This window comes from Lygodium microphyllum, unplaced genomic scaffold (assembly GCF_053477565.2).
Source record: "Lygodium microphyllum isolate KBCC unplaced genomic scaffold, Lygodium_microphyllum_v1.1.10 scaffold_238, whole genome shotgun sequence".
Lineage (NCBI taxonomy): Eukaryota > Viridiplantae > Streptophyta > Polypodiopsida > Schizaeales > Lygodiaceae > Lygodium > Lygodium microphyllum.
The window spans coordinates 37,982-56,282 of NW_028229721.1; the positions used below are offsets into that span (position 1 = coordinate 37,982).

General features: G+C 40.8%; 1 protein-coding gene across 1 annotated transcript in view; it reads right to left on the reverse strand.

The window, feature by feature from the left end:
- Nucleotides 1–2,497: 2,497 nt before the first annotated feature.
- LOC148008234 (uncharacterized) overlaps nucleotides 2,498–18,301 on the reverse strand; it is a gene marked incomplete at its 5' end in the record, with an annotated part of 65,123 nt that continues 49,319 nt past the window's right edge. The window contains one exon of the mRNA XM_087674373.1: nucleotides 2,498–2,757. Coding sequence (XP_087530499.1) covers nucleotides 2,498–2,757 — 260 coding nt within the window. The remainder of the gene's footprint in view (nucleotides 2,758–18,301) is intronic.

An 18,301-nucleotide genomic window follows, 5' to 3' on the forward strand; every position in this document is an offset into this window, starting at 1 on the left:
TATGACAATTGGAGTTAGGTATGTTCCCGTTTCCCTATGCACCTACGGGATGGGTCTTTGCCGTCATCACAAGACACATCACCCTGTTCTATACATTGCACTATAAGGCTCCCTTGCCTTCCTCCTTGCACTTATGCCAGACGGGTGGGATGCACTAATACACCATCAACTGTGCACCCTGGCATACTCCTTCTGCACCATTCCCCCCTTGTCGATTCCTCAATCGGGTACGAAATATGGGTTTCAATCCTTATTCCTCGAGTGATATTAGTCATGGGGCGAGTGACTGTTCTTTCATTCCATTTGAGTGACTGTGAGTTGAGTGTAGTATCCCTCATCATTGATAAATTTCCTGCGATTCTTTCCATCAGCTACCTCCCTGGGTGTTGCCGCGTAGTCCCTGCTATGAAGGACGTGTGCCGAGAAGATGCCTTGGTACCTCCAGCGCCGACAACAACACTGGACGTGCCATCGACACTCAACCTTGCTTCTTGACGAAATGGGCCAAGTTTTTCTAGCCCTCCCACTTTGGTTTCTTCGTGACGGTCATGTTTTAAGTGTGGGGACGTTAGTGGATGGTCTGTGGCGTGGTCCTAGGTCCCTGTTTCTTGGTTAACCCTATCCGTTAAGGTCTTAAGTGTGGGGACGCGTCCCTGCGCGTCTACATTGCATACCCTTCTGCATATGCCTTAACCTGGTCATGCATGTATGCCATGCCTTGCTATTACCCTGATGAGGTCCCTTCCCACCCATCCGTTCATTTTCCACCCACCCTTGGGGCTGTTCCCTTGCAATTTTCCTTCATTCCCTGATTTTGAGGTCCTGCTATGTGAATGCACCCTACGTTCACCGAAGTCCAAATCCAACCTTATAGCCCTGTTCCTCTCTTTGCAATGACCATTTTTCCTTTTTACCTACCCCTTTTTCGGTGCACGGTTTTCGAGTTATTAATTTTTGAAGTATTTTGCGCACATTAGCCGGTTTTCCATGTGAATGCGCTTTTCTTGCTTCGTAACCGTGATCTGACGTCATAGCCCTGCCAACCACTTTTCCTCTGACATTTTTCCTTTTTACGCCGTGTCATTCCGATACACGGCTTGTCCAATATTAATTTTCCGGTTTTTTTTAAGACCTTTTCGTGCGTCTTTTTGACATTTTTCCATGCGAACCTGCCCGATTTGCATCAGAATTCCACTTTGATTTGACAGCCGTGTCCCTCTGTCTTCCCCTACCTTTTTCCTTTTTCCTCCACCCTCTTTCGACTTCCGGATTTTTACTTATTAATTTTTCAATGAGTTTTTGGGTGTATTTTTGGAGTTTTTTTGCATGTGAACCCCTCCTCCTTCCACCGGAACTGCGGTTTAACGTGATAACCCTGTGCCACTCCTTCCTGCGGACATTTTTCCTTCTTACTACATGTCATTCCGGTGAACGGTTCGTCCAATATTAATTTCCGATCCCATTTTTGGATTTTTCCCACGTGAACGCGTCTTATCTCCGTCGGAACTATGTTTTGATGTGATAGGATTGTCGCGCACGTCTTTCTGCACTGTTTTCCTTTTTATTGCACCTCATTCCGATGCACGGATCTCCCGATATTAATTTTTAATTGCGTTTTTTGGTTCTTTTTTGTGCTTTTTTTCGCGTGACCACCCTTTACCCCCCCGGAACCTCCATCGTATATTTTCCCTGTTTTCCCCTTGTCGTCCCGCCCACTTTTTGTTTTTACGCTATTTCGTTTTGACGTCCGGATTGGGAGTTATTAATTTTTTTATTTTTTTTCTGAGTTTTTATGTGCTCCGTCTCGCGCGTGAACGCGCCTTTTTTCAATTTTACGCATCTTAACGCGCCCCGGTCGCATCTGTGTGCCCCATCGCGACGTTCCGACGCCTTTTCAATCCCATCACGGCAAATTTTTTTACCCCGTTCCGCGCACGCGCACGGAACGGGGGTATGCCTCCTTCTTGACCCCCTACCCCTACCCCAACCCTTGGGCACCCCCCCTATGCCCATGGGCACCCCCCATATGACCTACCCTACCCCCAACCCCTACCCCTACCCTGCCCATGGCCCTTCCTACCCCTACCTTTCCCTATCCCCCCTCCCCTCTCACGATCCCTCCCCATCCTAACCGCCTGCTCTCCTTCTCCTCTGCTCCTTCCTTCTCCCTCTCCTCCTCCCTGCTACATTTTGGATGCCCTTGAGGGTGCTTTCCTGGCACTTCGCACATGGCATGATGAATGGATGGGAGGATCTGCAGGTTTTGCTCATCTTGGAAATTTTTCCTTCATGGTTGCGCGGTGTGTGTCTCGTCCGTCAGGGTTGCTGACGCATAGCACCGTCCCTCTCACAACACACAGGGGTTGACTGGACGCTGGCTGGGAATCCGCGAACGGCGCGGTTGGACACGCTGCCACAGGTCGTCCCTCTCGCGCGCCAACGCCATCCCACCTTATCCTTATCCTTCTCCCTGTACCCCTTCGTCCTCTCCTTCTCCCTACATCGTCCTCCTCCCTTTCGCCCTACTCCTCCACCACGCCCTCTCCCGCCTCTTCGCCACTTCCGCCGGGTACTCCCTGACGCCGCCGCTGCCACGTGGAGCCCTGGCCGCTGCCCCTCGCCTGCGCCCCCTACTTGGCCGCCGCCTGCGCCCCCTACCTGGTCGCCGCCTGCGCCTTTGCCCGCCACGGTCGCCGGCGTGCCCGCCAGTCAACCCGCCTGTCCGCCTGCCGCTGCCCGCTCCTGACTGCCACGTGCCTGTACACCCCCCTTCCCACCCTCAGAAATCCCGCTAACCCCCCTTCCTACCCATTCATCAACCCACACTCCATTATCTCCCTAAGCCCCCCTTCCTGCCCCATTCCCACCCTACTGAACCCCTACCTAACCCCACCACAACACATCATACACACTACACACCCCCCCTATCTAAGCCCCCCTTTCCCACCATAACCACCCCATCTCCACCCAAGCCCCCGGTCCTACTCACAAAAACCCTCTACCCCCCTGTACGCCCCTTGTCCTACCCTACTGCACCACTGCACCGCAGCACCACGACACCTTCGAGACGCAGCTACACGCGCGGGTGTGTATGTGCGTGTGGGTGACTGTTCATGATTGATTGTACGTGGCTGCAGGATTTTGATCATTGGTTGCTGCCACGCAACTGCCATGCAGCCTGTTGCTGGGTATTTTTCCCAGATTTTTAATTAACACACCCGTCAATCCTTTTTCCATTTAAATAACAAATAAAAAACACACAAAAACATTGAAAAATACAAAACAACTCATTAACAACTCCTTTCAATTCTAAAAAAATCCAAAAAAATCTCGAAAACTTTCCTTTTATTTTTGCAACCCATGGCCATATTTTTCTCAACCTGTAAATTTCAGAAAAAAATATTTTTGCCCATTTTAAAATTCCAAAATCTTTTCAACTATCCAAAAATATGATAAAAATTCATTTAAAATGCTAAAAAATTCCAAATTAATTTTTGAAAATTTCCTAACCCTTTCATTTACATTTTTATTTATTTTTAGCATATTTTTCTCAGCTGTCATAATATTTTCTTTCACACCTAAATTCTTTCACAATAAATCACACAAATCCATAACATAACAAAAAAAAAACCCTTTTTCATCCAACACCCCAACTAAACGTCTAGAACAAATCCAGATATTTTTGGATTGAGGAGACCGCATTCTTTGCATTTTCATACACCCACTACCAGGTATTTCCCTTTTATTCGTTTTTTTTAACACAAAAATAAACAAAAAACACACCAGCTACCCCAAAACCCACGATTAATATCAAACTTAAAAAAAACAACCACGGACAACAACAAAAAACACACAAACAAACAAACCAATATTTACCATACATCAAACCTAACTACCACCATGGCACGCGCCTCCGCGCTTAATACACACATACTTTTTAATTAAAATAAACCCGCCGTTCACTTAGCACGCGCTACGTGCGCTAAAGAGGCACTTTAATTTTTAATTAAAATGAACCAGCCGTCACATGAGCACGCGCTGGCAAAAAAGCGCTCCGCATCACCTTAATTTGTAATCAATGAACTTGCATTTAGAGACCCAGTCTGGGTATCGACGTCCGGGATTCGAATTAAAGCATCGTTTTCACCTAATAATTGGTAATTAAATTTATAATAAGGAACCGCCGTTTTCTTGCTAAGGTTTATCACCTAATAAAACTTCACCCATTCTTAATAATTTCTTAAAATCAACCCTTCATTCAATTAATTCCCCCTCACTGCACTTAATTCCCCTTTTTAACGAACCGTTTCGTGGGATGGGTATGCGCAGTCCTTCGAGTTATATCAACGAGGTAGTCTTGATATGTGTCGGATGTGGTATTGTTTTGGTTTACTGTCTTTGTTACGGTTAAGGGTACGGTATGCAGTTTTTTCTTTTCTTGCCTGATACGAGGTTCTGGGTGTTTGTCTGATGCATAGCATGAAGCTTTCGGTCGCATTTGTCTCGAGGTCATGTCGAATTTTTTCTAGGTTGTGGTTTGCTTGGGGTTAGTTGGTCGAGTCCCGTTTTATTGTTTTGGTGGTTCTCTTATCCTTGGTTTTTTGTCTGTTGCTTTGCAGGCATTCTTCTTGATTGTCTGTGTTTGTGGTGTGTGTGTAACCATCTGAATGGCGCCTTCTCATGCTCCTCCCCCTATCCAGTACGTCCCACTAGTTAGTAGGGATTACTCGTCCCTACTTACTTTTGAGACTCTCACGAAGGCGGGACTTGATGCTTTTATGGCTACTTCTTTTCCATTGCTTCCAGAGGATCCGTCGTTATGTGATGAGTTTCTGGCCTCTTACAGCAAGAAGACAGGACTAGTCCAGGGAAATTCTATGACTTTGACACCTCGAGGCTTAGGGAAGGCTTTGTCTCTTCCCTTCAAAGGTGAACCTTTTGTTACCACTCGTCAACTTTTCTCTAATGAAGAGATTCTGAAGCTGTTGCAAAAGCAAACAAGGGAAATGCTGGATGTTAAGAAGGTAATTAACTCTTCAGGAGTTTCCTTTTCTATGATCACTGATCCCGTATGGAAGACGATCTGTCAGTTTCTCCAAGACAGGTTTATGCCTGCCAAAACGCCATCCCAGTACTTGTCCAAAGAGCTTTTCACAGCTTCAAGGATGGTGTTGAAAGGAGTTGCTATTGATTGGAGCACTTACCTCCTCACTAAAATGGATCAACATTTCGTCAAAGTCACCAGGGGTAATGTTACCAATGTCACATATGGATCATATTTGTCTGCCTTCTTGACCTATTCAGGTTTACAGAAGACTGTGCCTCCACCTCCTCCATCAGATCCAGTACCTCCTCCTCCACCTTCAGATGAGTCAGAACCTATTGATATAGAGGATGATGATTCTCCGCCTCCCCTGGTCATCCAGCGCAAACGCTTGAAGCGGGTAGCAGATAAAGCTCCTTCCGTACTTCCTTCAGTGCCCATTCCTGCTACATCTGGCAGTGATCTCCCTGGGTATCTCACTTGTAATAACCTATTCAGAGCACATCGAGAAGGATCATTGGACATATCAGTTCCCTCCCTGAACATTCTAGTCTCAGGCGATGCAATTCCTTTCCTTTGTAAAGATATTCAGAGTTCCATTGAATTGTCAGTGACAGCCTGTGTTCAACAGCTGTACGCGTCTTTTTATGAAGAACTCATGCAGTCTAAGGACTAGTTGCATAAGGCAACATTCGAGTTAGCTTCTGCTAAGGATACCCTAGCAGATTTGTTTAAGCAAATGGAACAGCAAACCCAACTGGTTGCCACCCAAAGCGATGAGATCTCTTCTTTGAAGATCCAGTTACTAGAGACTCAATCCCAGGTTACTAGCCTTTCAGAGGAGAAGGAGAGGATGTCCAGAGAAGCACAGGAGTTCCAAGCTATCTTCGATGACAAACTTTCAGCTTTACAGATTGCTAATGACACAGTGGCCTCCCAAGCCTCCCAACTCAAGCAGTTGCAAGATCAACTCGCAAAGTCCCGCTCTGTTCCTCCAAGCCCTAATGTTCCCTTGATTCCTTCTCTTTCACGGCAGGACTTGGCTGCTCTTCAGTGACAGGCTACTTTGTGTCCTCTATTCCAAGATAAAGTGGAAAGATTGCAGTCCAGAATGGACTTGTTATGGTTTACCTTTGAGCAGTTTCAGGAATATGTTCCACCAGACCATTCTTTCTTTGTCCACTACCACTTACAGAAGTTGGTCTTCTACATGAAGCTTTCCACGATGGATTTACCTCTTCCAGAGGATGGCTGCAGTGGGGCTTGGTCTGCTGAGTTGTTGACAGAGGTAGTACGGATGGTCTTTGAAGATTCTGTCACGCCAGATACCATGTTGATGTCCTATATGTATCTATGAGGAGACTTGTTAATTCCAGATGAGGTGGATATGGCATGATACAGGTTCTAGGTTGGAGTCGTGGTGGCTGGATTTCTTTGTGAGAAGATATTGAAGATCAAAGTTGCGCTTTTAAATGAACTTGTATTCCCTTTTTCCTGGGTCACGAGGACGCTTCCTTATTAAGTGTGGGGATATGTTGAGTGTTGAAATGACTTGTTTTTTGGCTGATTTTTGTTGTTTTTGAGAGCTGAATGGTTGATTTTATGAGATGATTGATTGGATTGGAAGTGGTTTGAGAGTGTTTTGGATGATAATGATTGTGTTTTGAAAGTTCATGATGTTTATTGGTGGTTCTGTGATGTTCTGATAGGTTCTGATTGGTTCTGTATACCTTCTGTTTTGTTCTGTTTTGTTCTGATTGTCTTCTTAAGGAGGGAGGGAGTATTGATTGATGAAGATTGAGATCTTGTGAAAGCTTATTGAATGGTTTGTGAGAGTTTGGAATGGTTTGAGAATGAGTTATGTGGTTTTAATGACCTTCTGTAACCTTCTGTAGGTCTTCTGTAGAGCTTCTGTCTCTGTTCTGTTCTGTTCTGTACTGTAGCTGTTCTGGTACTGTTCTGTGACTGTTCTGTATGCTTCTGTATGTGTTCTGATGGATGAGAGTGTAGCTTGGGAAAGTTTTCTAGCCTTGGAAAGAGGTGAATACAAGTGCAAAAGAGCTGAAAGAAGTGAAAGAAGTAGCTGCTGAAGACTCAAGTGAAGACTGGAGTGAAGTGACAGTAGTGAACTATGAAAGGACACTGTAGTGGCTCTGGTGACTCTTCATATCAGACATACCTCTTGGGAGGGGTATCCACGACCTAAGAAGGATTATTGAGAGTGATTTTGAGAGATTGTAGTGAGGATATGATGTATTATTGATGGAGTGAGAGAGAGAGAGTCAGAGATAGTCAATTCTACTCAAACATAGTGATTGTATATGAGAGATTGAGAGAGAAGACTATGAAGATATTGAAGATGAATACTATGCGATGTATTTCCATTCAAAGTTGGTGTATTCCTTTGCTTTCTTTGTTCTATTGATGGATTTTGTGAAGATATTGAAGAATATGGTTGATTCTATCAAATCCGTGGGAGATCTACATGATGTTGTATGAAGATTTGTTGTGTCTGGTGTTCTTTTCTTCATTGTGATCATATGAAACATGATAAACAAGCTTGTTGATGTTACAAGATAGATTTTCTTGCAAGAGAATTCCCTTTTCCTTGGTGTTCCTCTTGGGGCTCCATGACCAATCTATTGCTTTCAATTATAGAAGCATAAGAGGGAATAAGTTAGGATGATTACAACTGCTTCTAAGAGAAGGTTTGTGAGAATTCTCCCTAGATAAAGCTACTTTTCAAGAGAGATGCTCATTCTCTTCCCAAGTGAAAGGCCATTTTGAAACAAATTAAATCATATCAAGTTTGACAAGGCTCATAAATATCATAGTGAATGGTTTGATAAAAGCACAAAAAGTAGAGACAAGTTGAAACAACCTCTTTGTTTCAAGAGACTTGTCTTGTTTGGCCAACTCAATAGCTATACTACTAAGACATTAGTAGATGGGTAGAACTTTATGACCAATAGAAGGATTAGGTTTAGTGATGCTAATCTAGAAGTGAGTTTGAGAAATCTTTTTGAGGGCATTCTAGGATTCAACTTGCTTAGCTTGGTCTAATTATTGTTTGGGTTAGTAGGGACTTCAATAACTTCTAGCTTAGGGTTAGGAATTTTAAGCATATTGACTTTTGCTACTGCATCCTTGTTAGTAGAAATTATATATACATCACTCTACTTCACATCATTTGATGAAGATCCATTATGTGTGGTAGTGGAAGAAAAGGAATAATTAAGTTATGTGTCACACTTAGCCTTGGAATAAAACCAATCAAAGAAGTTGGGGTTGTATTGAGATGGAGCATAAGCATTAAGAATTTGCAGGTCTTGGGTGACGAAAAAGATATATGTAATGATATTAAGCATCATGCTTCCTAGTCCCAGCCTACTAGCAGCATGTAACTCTTATTGTGAAAGAAGTTTGTCACACATGGGATGTTCTTGGGAAGATAATAAGAGAGAAGAAGATGAGTAGGGTTCCCTTCCCTCACATAGGCTCACTTGAGCTTGTTCCCTCACTCTCTCAAGTGATATGGAAGAAGTAAGGAGAGAAAAGAAGAATAGAGAATGGTGGAAACCAAAGTTTAGCATGCATAATAATAAATCTTCTATTCAATCATTAGGATCAAATGTGTTTTAAAAAAGGCTTTGTAAGAAAATATAATTAAGTTGCTAATTAACTAATTTTATAGAAGAATAGACCCTTGAAATTTGGATGTTCAAATGTGTTTAATGAGAGAATACATGGTTCATTTAAGAGCTCAGTCCATAAATGTCTACACTCATGAATCCATGCTAGCGTCACCAAAAAGTGGAACTTAGAAAATCTTGTATTACTTGGATTTTTCCATCAAAATCATATTTGTTTCTTCCTTCATGTTCATTTGATATTCTAGTTTTCTTTTTGTACTTTTTGTCCTTCTATATGAGCTTGTCACTTGGTTGATTATTTTCTAATAAAATTTCTACCAATACCTCTTCAAGTAATATCGGTGCATGCAACTATAAGCTTAATATTTACATAGATTTGATTTATTCATCTTGTACAAGTTTTTACATCATCAATCTTTGGTGGATAAGGATGAGGCAAATATGCTATAATTACAAGAAAAGAAGCACATAATCTATGGATGGATTGAAACACTTATCCAAAGGACCCTTCTCCCCATAAACCTACTTATTTTTCCAATGTTTCTAACATGATGAGATACATTGGAGATGATTTTGATAGCATGCGTATGTATTGTATGAGGTTGTTTTGAATCATATACATACACAACACAAATGCATCAAACATAAAAATATATTAATAATATCAAAAATTATTTTTGAGATAATGAACAAGATTTCAAAAAGTGCTAACCATTCATTGTTAAGAGAACTTGGTATACTTAAAAGACACTTCTATAGGATTCAAAGAGAGAAAGAGACTTATAAAAATATTGTTTGGAAGCGGAGGGAGAAAAAAGGAGTTTGAATCTTATAGAGAAATATATCTCTTGAATTTCAAGCATTAATATCTAGTGAAATGAGAAAAACATCAACCCTCTTAAAGAAACCATAAATTAAAAATATATTGTGAGGGTTCTTTCATCACCACAAAATGTAGATTTGAGAGGTCTAACTCTCAACAGTTAGTAAAAGACTGAAGAGGCATGATAAAGCCAAAAGCAATAGTAGAGACATGTGATATTGTGGATATCAATGTAAAGGTATTATGAATTTTAGAATTCCAAATGTTCTTAGGGGGTTAATACTCTACGAAACACGTGGAAAAAAATTATCTTTGAATACATCGCATTTAACAATATTTGGCTAGATCTCTAGAAAGTGCAGACTACAATGGTTCATATGTATAAACTTATTATGGAAGAATTTGATTTTTTTTTAATAGTTTATGTTAAACTAGGATGAAGTGTGGATTTAGAAAGAACAAAAGATGGAAAGAGTCTACATTCGCATCATGAATAGGGCATAAATACAACAATGCTAAGGAACAATAATTGAGTCATAAGATTCAAACCAAGAGGGAGACTTGGTGGATTGGTGCAATTCATGTACCAGTTGAAAATCATCAAACCCTGAAATGGTTGCTCTCTCACATAAGTGTTTCTAATAGCATTCAATCTCCAAATAATGGAGAAGTTTTGGTAGTTGATGAGGTTGACAATTTCAATGTAGAGTGGCATATGAGTAGTGATTCTAAGACTATAAAATGGATGCTTGGTATATGCAAAATATCCTTATATTTGTTACATGTGAAAAGTATGGGGTCCAAAGATTGGAGAAGTTTGTGTCCAATAAGATGAGCAATCAAAGAATTATTATATTTCAGCAGCTTAAAAAATAAAGAAGAAATATGGAATCCCACTCTTTTAGTTTATGTTAAAGGTATTTATATTTGTACTTTGCATGTAAAGATTAGAATAATCAACAAGCTTCTTAGGTATTGCACCTTGATTATGCATATATAACTAAGCTACTATTTTTTTCAAATCAAGGCATTGATAAATGTGATGCATTAATATCAAAGATGGATTTTTGTGCGATCAAGTTCACCTAAGAAAATATCCAACACTGTTAAGGAAAGCAAAAAATGTTTTAGCAAATGTATCCATGGGAGGTTCAAAAGCCATACAATTTGACATAAACCATAGAGAAAAATAGGTAAATGAAATGTGGGAATGTCAAAAAGAATTGTGTGAGATTACAACAAATGTGGTGGCTATTGCATCACTAGTTGCAACTCTTAGAATAGAGGTTCGGAGTTGCCTTAACACCTTCTTAAATGTGTTTATGCAACATAAGATATAACATATATATACAAAAGAGTATAAACATTTAATTAAAAATATTGTTCATGAAGGGAGGTGAGTCCTGAAGTGGAAGCATAGAGTGGAAACGAGAGAGAGAGAGAGAGAGAGAGAGAGAGAGAGAGAGAGAGAGAGAGAGAGAGAGAGAGAGAGAGAGAGAGAGAGAGAGAGGATGTGGGAACTCCAATAGTTACAATGTGTGACTGGCCTTCCCTTTATTCAAATGTCCCTAAAGAAATTAATAATGAAGTAACAATGATAGGCGTCTGCCACCTGTAGTGTACAAGTGTGTGGGTATGCAGGTACTATCAATGTAACTAATACACAGATAGCTAAGCACAAGTGCATTTACCCCAATAACCTTCCACTTAAAGGCAAATGTGAGATAAGGAGAGAACAAGAAAAAAGTGACAAAGTACAAATGTACATAAGTACAACAGGATGAGAAAAGATGTCATCTCATCCAATGCCCATCAACTTCCTAAGGAAGGCAAAATGCTCCATTGAGATTTTGGTCAGTTGAGATCTTAACAAGCTCAATGGACTTGTCCTCAACGACCTCTTGAATAAAGTAGTAATGCACCTCAATGTGCTTTGTCTTTCCATGGAAGACTAGATTCTTAGCCATGGAATAGCACTCATAGAATATGAATACGATGTAGAGACCAGATCATTAATACTAAGGAGACGACCTAACTAGAGAGCTCCTTGTAAGCCTCAGTGGTGGTTGCATATACTCTACCTCTGTAGTAGATAGGGCCATGCATTTTTACATTCTAGACATCCAAGAAATAGCACCTCTAGCAAAGGTGAAGAGATAGCTAGAGACTTTCTACTATCTGCAAGTCCTGCATAATCAAAGTCAATGTATCTCACAACTCACATATCCTAGCCACCATAACAGATGCACATAGTTGATGTGCAATTCATGTATCTCATGATACCCTTAATGATATCCAAATGCTGTCAAGTTAGGTGTAGCCATATAGGATGCCACAACTTCCATTTCAAATAGTATGTCGAGACGAGTGGCTATAATGGCATGTATCGAGCTGCCCATTGTGGATGCATAAGGGATATTGGCCATCTCATCCTTCTACTCTTCAAACTACAAACAATCTATCTGAGTAACCTTCACGTGAGAAGGTAAAGGACAACCAATAGGCTTAACATCTTCCAAATGAAACCGCTCAAGGACCTTCTAGATGTACTCCTTCTATGATAAGTAGAGGAGCCCCTTAGAGCGATCACACGTAATGCACATCTCAAGAATATGTGAGGCTTGTCCAATGTCCTTCATGTTAAAGCTCTTCTTGAGCAGACCTTTCAATGCATCCAACTCATCATGAGCACTCCTAGCAACAATCAATATATCATCCACACTTAGATCAAAATCATAAGACTGCCATCACAAGCCTTCTCCATGTATAAACACGGATCCATATCACTGCAAGAATATCCTTATGAGTGCATAAAGGCATCAAACTTGTGATACCATTCCCTAGGTGCTTGCTTAAGGCCAAAAAGGCTCTTTCTCAATCTCTACACTAGGTGTTGCCTACCATGTTCTACAAAGCCCTTAGGCTGCTCCATGTAAATCTCATCATGCAAGTCCCCACGAAGAAAAGTCGTCCTGGCATCCATCTCATAAAGATCCAAGTCAAGCTGAGCAACTAAAGCTAGCACCAACAAGCGTAGGATAGTCATGTTCACAACAAGAGAAAAGACTTCATCAAAGTCAACACCATATTCCTGCTCAAAGCCCTTAGTTACCAATCTAGCCTTGTATCCTAGCTTGGGACGTCCAAGGATACTTTTGAACTTGTACGTCCACTTACATGGCAAACATGCTTACCACTAAGCAAAGGAACCAAATCTCATGTATGATTTTTCTGCAGTGAGTCATACATTGATTTTATGGTCCTCTCCCAATAGTGACTATCACCTCTGCACATGGCCTCATCATAAGTAAGATGCTCATTAGCATTTGTCACCATAACATAATCCATAGAGGGCTCAAACTACAAAGGCTATTGTCTATCTCTAGTAGATCACCTCAAAGTTGGCTATGGGACTTATACATTCTGTGGAGCATCAAGGACTTAAACCACTGGGACATCAACTGTTGCGGTAGGCTATCTAGCTGGCTGCACAGTAATATGATGTTCCTCTTGGAAGATCACCCTTCATGGCTGTGGATAACCTTTTGAGCTTGCAGATCCCATAGGCGATAGCCCATCTTACATGTATCTCCATAAACAAGAAAGATGCATTTCCTCAACTTAGGATTCAGCTTATTGCGCTTATCCTTGGGTACATGGTAGAAAATCGCACAACCAAAGACATACAAATTGAGTATGTGAGGGAGGTTTTCCACACCATACCTCCTTGGAAACCTAATAGTCAAGAGCAATACATGGGAATTGATTTATCAAGTGTATGGCAGTGGTAATTGCCTCAGCCCCAAAAATGTTGTGGTAAGCTTGCTTAGCTAAGCATATTGCAAACTCGCTCTTGAATTATCCTATTCATGTGCTTAGCCGTACTATTCTGGGGTGGGATGTATGGGGTGGTCAATTGACACTTAATACCCCTCTCATCACAATACTCAAAGGCTTTAGACACATACTCACCCCCATTATCTGACCTTAGGTATTTTAGCCTATATCCAGATTGGTTTTTAACCAAAACAAGCCAACGTTGAAATGTAGCCAATACATCAAATTTCTACTTTATGGAAAATGCCCAGACCTTATGCATATAGTCACTCAGTGAAAGTAACGAAATACTTCACACCACCTAATGACTTGCACAACATGGGACCACATGCATTCAAAGAATGAACAAGAGCCAATGATTCACCCATGCCTATCATACTAGACTTTTTATGCATATTACTTGCTTATCTGCCATGTAAACAATGATCACAAGACTCAAAGCACTTATAGTCAAGGGAAGGAACATATTGCAAACAAATAAGCATTTGCATTCCTTTCAAGGACATGTGCCCAAGGCGACGATGCAAAAGAGATAGATGTGGAATTGCATCCACGGTCAAAATATGGTCAATTGACCCAGATATAAGCAAGGGGTAGAGAGAATTGGAATTAGCACCATGTATAATGACAATATTCCTATGAGTAATCTTCCATGAGGAATACCAAAATAAACTACATAACCTGTATCATCCAAAGTGCCAATAGAGATGAGACTCTTCATGAAAACCCATACATGATGTACATCATGAAGAGTAAACATGCAAATTGAGCTACGACATCACCAATGCCAACTATCTGCAATGTGAGGTCATTACCCAAACGAACAGATCCATTCATACAGTGATATGAGTGAAATCACTCTCTACGAGGGGTCATATAAAAGGAAGCCCCTAAATCTATTAGCTAACACTAAGTATACCTTGACAAAGTATAAGTCAGTTGTGAAATATCAATAGAAGAAGTTGTAAGTATGAAATCATCATCAAAATAAGTCTACATAACATTAATCTCTTTAATTTTAATACTAGACTTGATAGGGACAATGTTGTGACCATCATTTTTATGTTGTGTTTTTACCTTGCCCTTTTCCCTACGCTTGTCCTCACGCATTTTATAGCACAATGACCAAATATGCCATGCTTTCCTATAGTAATGAAAAGTTGATGAGGATTTATAGCCACAAGACTCATGTGAGACCATCCATGTGACTGGGAGTGAGATTGTTGAGAATCTCTCCCACCGTTGTCATTATCACTCCTATCATTATTGCCTCAAACTTTCAAAGCATGAGGGGTGCAAGAAGCATCGACATTCTTTTTGTTAACCTCTTTAAGGGTGCAAGAAGCATCGACATTCTTTTTATTAACCTCTTTAGTCAAGAGTATATCCTTACATCCTACAATTGTAAACCATCAGTAGGTATGCTAGCACACAGAGCAGTACGAAATGTATCCCATGATTTAGGCAGTGTAACTAAGAGGAATAAGGGAAGAAAGCCTTAGTCGCACTGTTTGCATTCTCCTGCTCCGAATAGAGTTGCCTTTGCTGAGACAACTGTTGTTGATGCAATTGTTGCTGCTGCTGCATATACAATTGTGTCTGCTGATTTTGGAGCTGCATATACATGGACATATTCTGCAAAATCTGCTTTAGATCCTCTGTTGAAGTACTTGATGCAGCAGTCATTGATGGAGCTGAAGTAGAGGACACAGCTGGAATTGTAGAAGAGACTGAAATAGAGGCTGAAGTATCTCCCATCCTGAAATTTCTGCGACGCTTTCATGTCGGGTTCACCAAAGATGTCGAAGGGTTTGCGAAAGCAAAGTCACGACCACAGAGGACTTTGAATAATTTCAGGATAGGAGGTTAATCTAGCAAAATCAGATTCAATTTAAAAGTTCAATTTCAGATAATATGTGACATACAATCAACTTCATCTGAATGGAAATCGCTCCAATAGATCAGCCTGCTCCAGCACCAGACATCTCATAAAAACCGGATTAAATTACGAGTCTTTTCTCCTTTCTTCTTCCTTCTTTATATTTTTCTCAGGATTTTGAGAAAGCAGAGACAACAAGCAAGGAAGTGCTTCGTTGTCTAGGATAACCTGGGTCTGAATATCATTATTGGTTACTATATTTCCAACAGTTAGCAAAGTACTCAGGAGAACAGTGGTAACTCTTGCTGATGGAATGAAACTCATTTAAGTGAGCTAACATAGAAGTGTCCTCCTTCGTGTGAAGGTCTATGGGTTGCTTCAGCCAATACATTTGAGAACAAGTGGGGCTCTACTTGTCATAGACATTGCGAATCTTTTCCCATAATTCCCATGCAGACTGCCTATTAGAGACAACATTATAGAACACCTACTTAGAGAGGGATAATATGATGGTAGGCTTACATTGCTCATCTAATTCAACCAATCCTTTGCATTAATAAGTTTAGGCTTGACACCCTTATGTTTCAAAGGTCTAATCTGCATTTTTTTGCACTCAAACTTGCTAGATTTGGGCCTTCCAATAGCTACAGTTGGTACCATCCAACTTGTCAATACTAAAGATAGCACTATCACTTGAGCCACCAACCATATTGAAGGTAAACAAATGTACAAACTATCAAAGTAGGCTATTGTAATTACTGCAAACATCCGTAAAAATTCTACTAGATCAAGCTAAAAGATAAGGGATGCTGGCCAAGTAATGAATTTATAAGACAAATTGCAACTACCAAGGAACAGCTCCAATTAGCACAATGAGTGAATATGTGACTTGCACCGAGAACTATCAAAGAATCAGTGTGTCTGACTGGCATACATCCCATAGGGATAAGCAACATGCATAGAGTGGGTCTCATGGGTAACAGAAGAGAGACAAACTAGAAGCATAATAGATTGAGCAATGTAATGGAAGCTTGGTACATAACCAACCAAGATGCATACATCACTGCCAACATCGTGATAAAGATAGGTGTTGGCCCAAACTGATCATCCCACTAAGCATCAATTACATACATAAAGCATGACAAGAGTATGTACATGTCACCAAGTCCCACAGTCTCACTGTAAGACCCTAAAGCTCAACTACATAAGCAAATTCTCAATGTAACATCCAAGTGTTAAGTAGTGGCTCCCCTAGAACAAAATTTGAATTCAAAACAAGCAAAAAAAGCTCAAAACATCATGTGGAAGGCATCCATACGTCCAAGATCCAAGTAGCGTATATCTGGGAGTATCTGACCTAAGTAACTGGTAAAGCTCTTACTTAATCATCAAATAGCCATACATAGAGTCAATGACAACCAATGTCAAGATTCAAAGCTCTAATCTCAGCTCAAAAACTAATATGGGAGCACAACCAAGCATGAAACATGAACCATAAGCATTGGTACATCACCCCGAAGCACCCGAGAGCAATAGGCATATGCTTTCACTAATAAAATAGCATTCATCCCTGCTGATTATAGGAGTAGAAAATCTCTATAAAACTGAGCAAAAGAGTGCTCAAATCAGCTCCATAGCATTCCAATACATTGGCATGACATTCCTAGATAATCCGGCATTAAATGGATATCTCAAGAAGCATAACTGACCTTCAGACAATGAAGTGTTGTCCTGAACTATATGACAGCAGATTGTCACAAATTGTGAATCAATGACTGAACTTGGGTGCCAAGATCCACCAACAAGAGAGCGGATGCTCTAAGTTGCAAAGCTGATTTGAAAGCCGTCAGTGTGGTCAGCAGTAACTTCCTCGAGTTAGTGAAGGAGGCTTTGGAACAGGACAACCAAGATATGCACAAGATTATAGAAGATGTAAAAGTTGACAAAACACCACATGACATGTATACCCTAGAGGAGGGAATTCTGTTTGTAGGAAAAAGATTGTACATTCCCAACGGCGTGGAACTAAAGAAAGTCATTTTACATGAAGTGCATGTTGGAAAATTAGGCGGGCATAAGGGACAAAGTAAAACACTTGAAGTCCTCAAAAAGAAATTCTTTTGGCCCAACATCAAGGAAGAAGTCATTTACTATATCAAGACATGTCCTACTGGCCAACTTGTGAACAAACCACTCTCCAAGCCAGAATGCTTACTTCAAACAATGCCAGTACCTAGCCGACCATGGGATGTATTTAGCATGGATTTCATCATGGAGCTCCCCAAATCCCATGGTTATACCATCATTTTTGTAGTTGATTGGAGATGCTCTTAAAGCGATGGCCTAAGTGCATAATGAACATCAACTAGAGGTTAGGTGCAGGGTTTCCTTACCTCGACATTCTTTTGTGCACTACATTTGCCTCCCTTGATCGAGTGACTACTTGACTAAGTAGCTCCATACTACATGTTCACAAAGACTTGTTAAACAATTTGGTCGATGGAGGCACATTCCATGTTTTGGGGAGTTAAAAGTGTTGCATTCCTTGCTTTGCCCACGAGCTAGCATGGGAAAATGGAGCTCCTTTCTAAACTAGCCACCAAGCTCCACCATGTGGCACCCAATTCCCTCTCTTTCTTCTATTTGACCATGTTGAACAAGAAAGCGTTTGGGATATCTTGGAGTTTCCTCATGAATATATGTGTATTGTCTTGGAACTTTAGTAGTCCTCACTTTAGTGGAGCATGGTATCCCAAGAAGCTAATTGTCTAGCAGGAGTTGTAGTTAGCCTTTGTTGGAGGCATTGACATTCTATTATTTCAAGAGCACAAGCTCTCTTCCTCGCAAGCAACAAAGCCAAAAAGACTACGACTACTCTAGTAGCACCTATGGTCAAAATGGAGTTTGCACTTTTGTTGGCTTGGTGTCTACAATCTAGTGTGTAAGACCATTGGACCATTATCCCAAGGTGAGCATTGTGTGTCATGTTAGATATTGGGGCTCATGCATTAGTGTTCTTAATCTCTATATGTAGTAGAGGTGAAAGCACAGACTAGTTTTGGGAA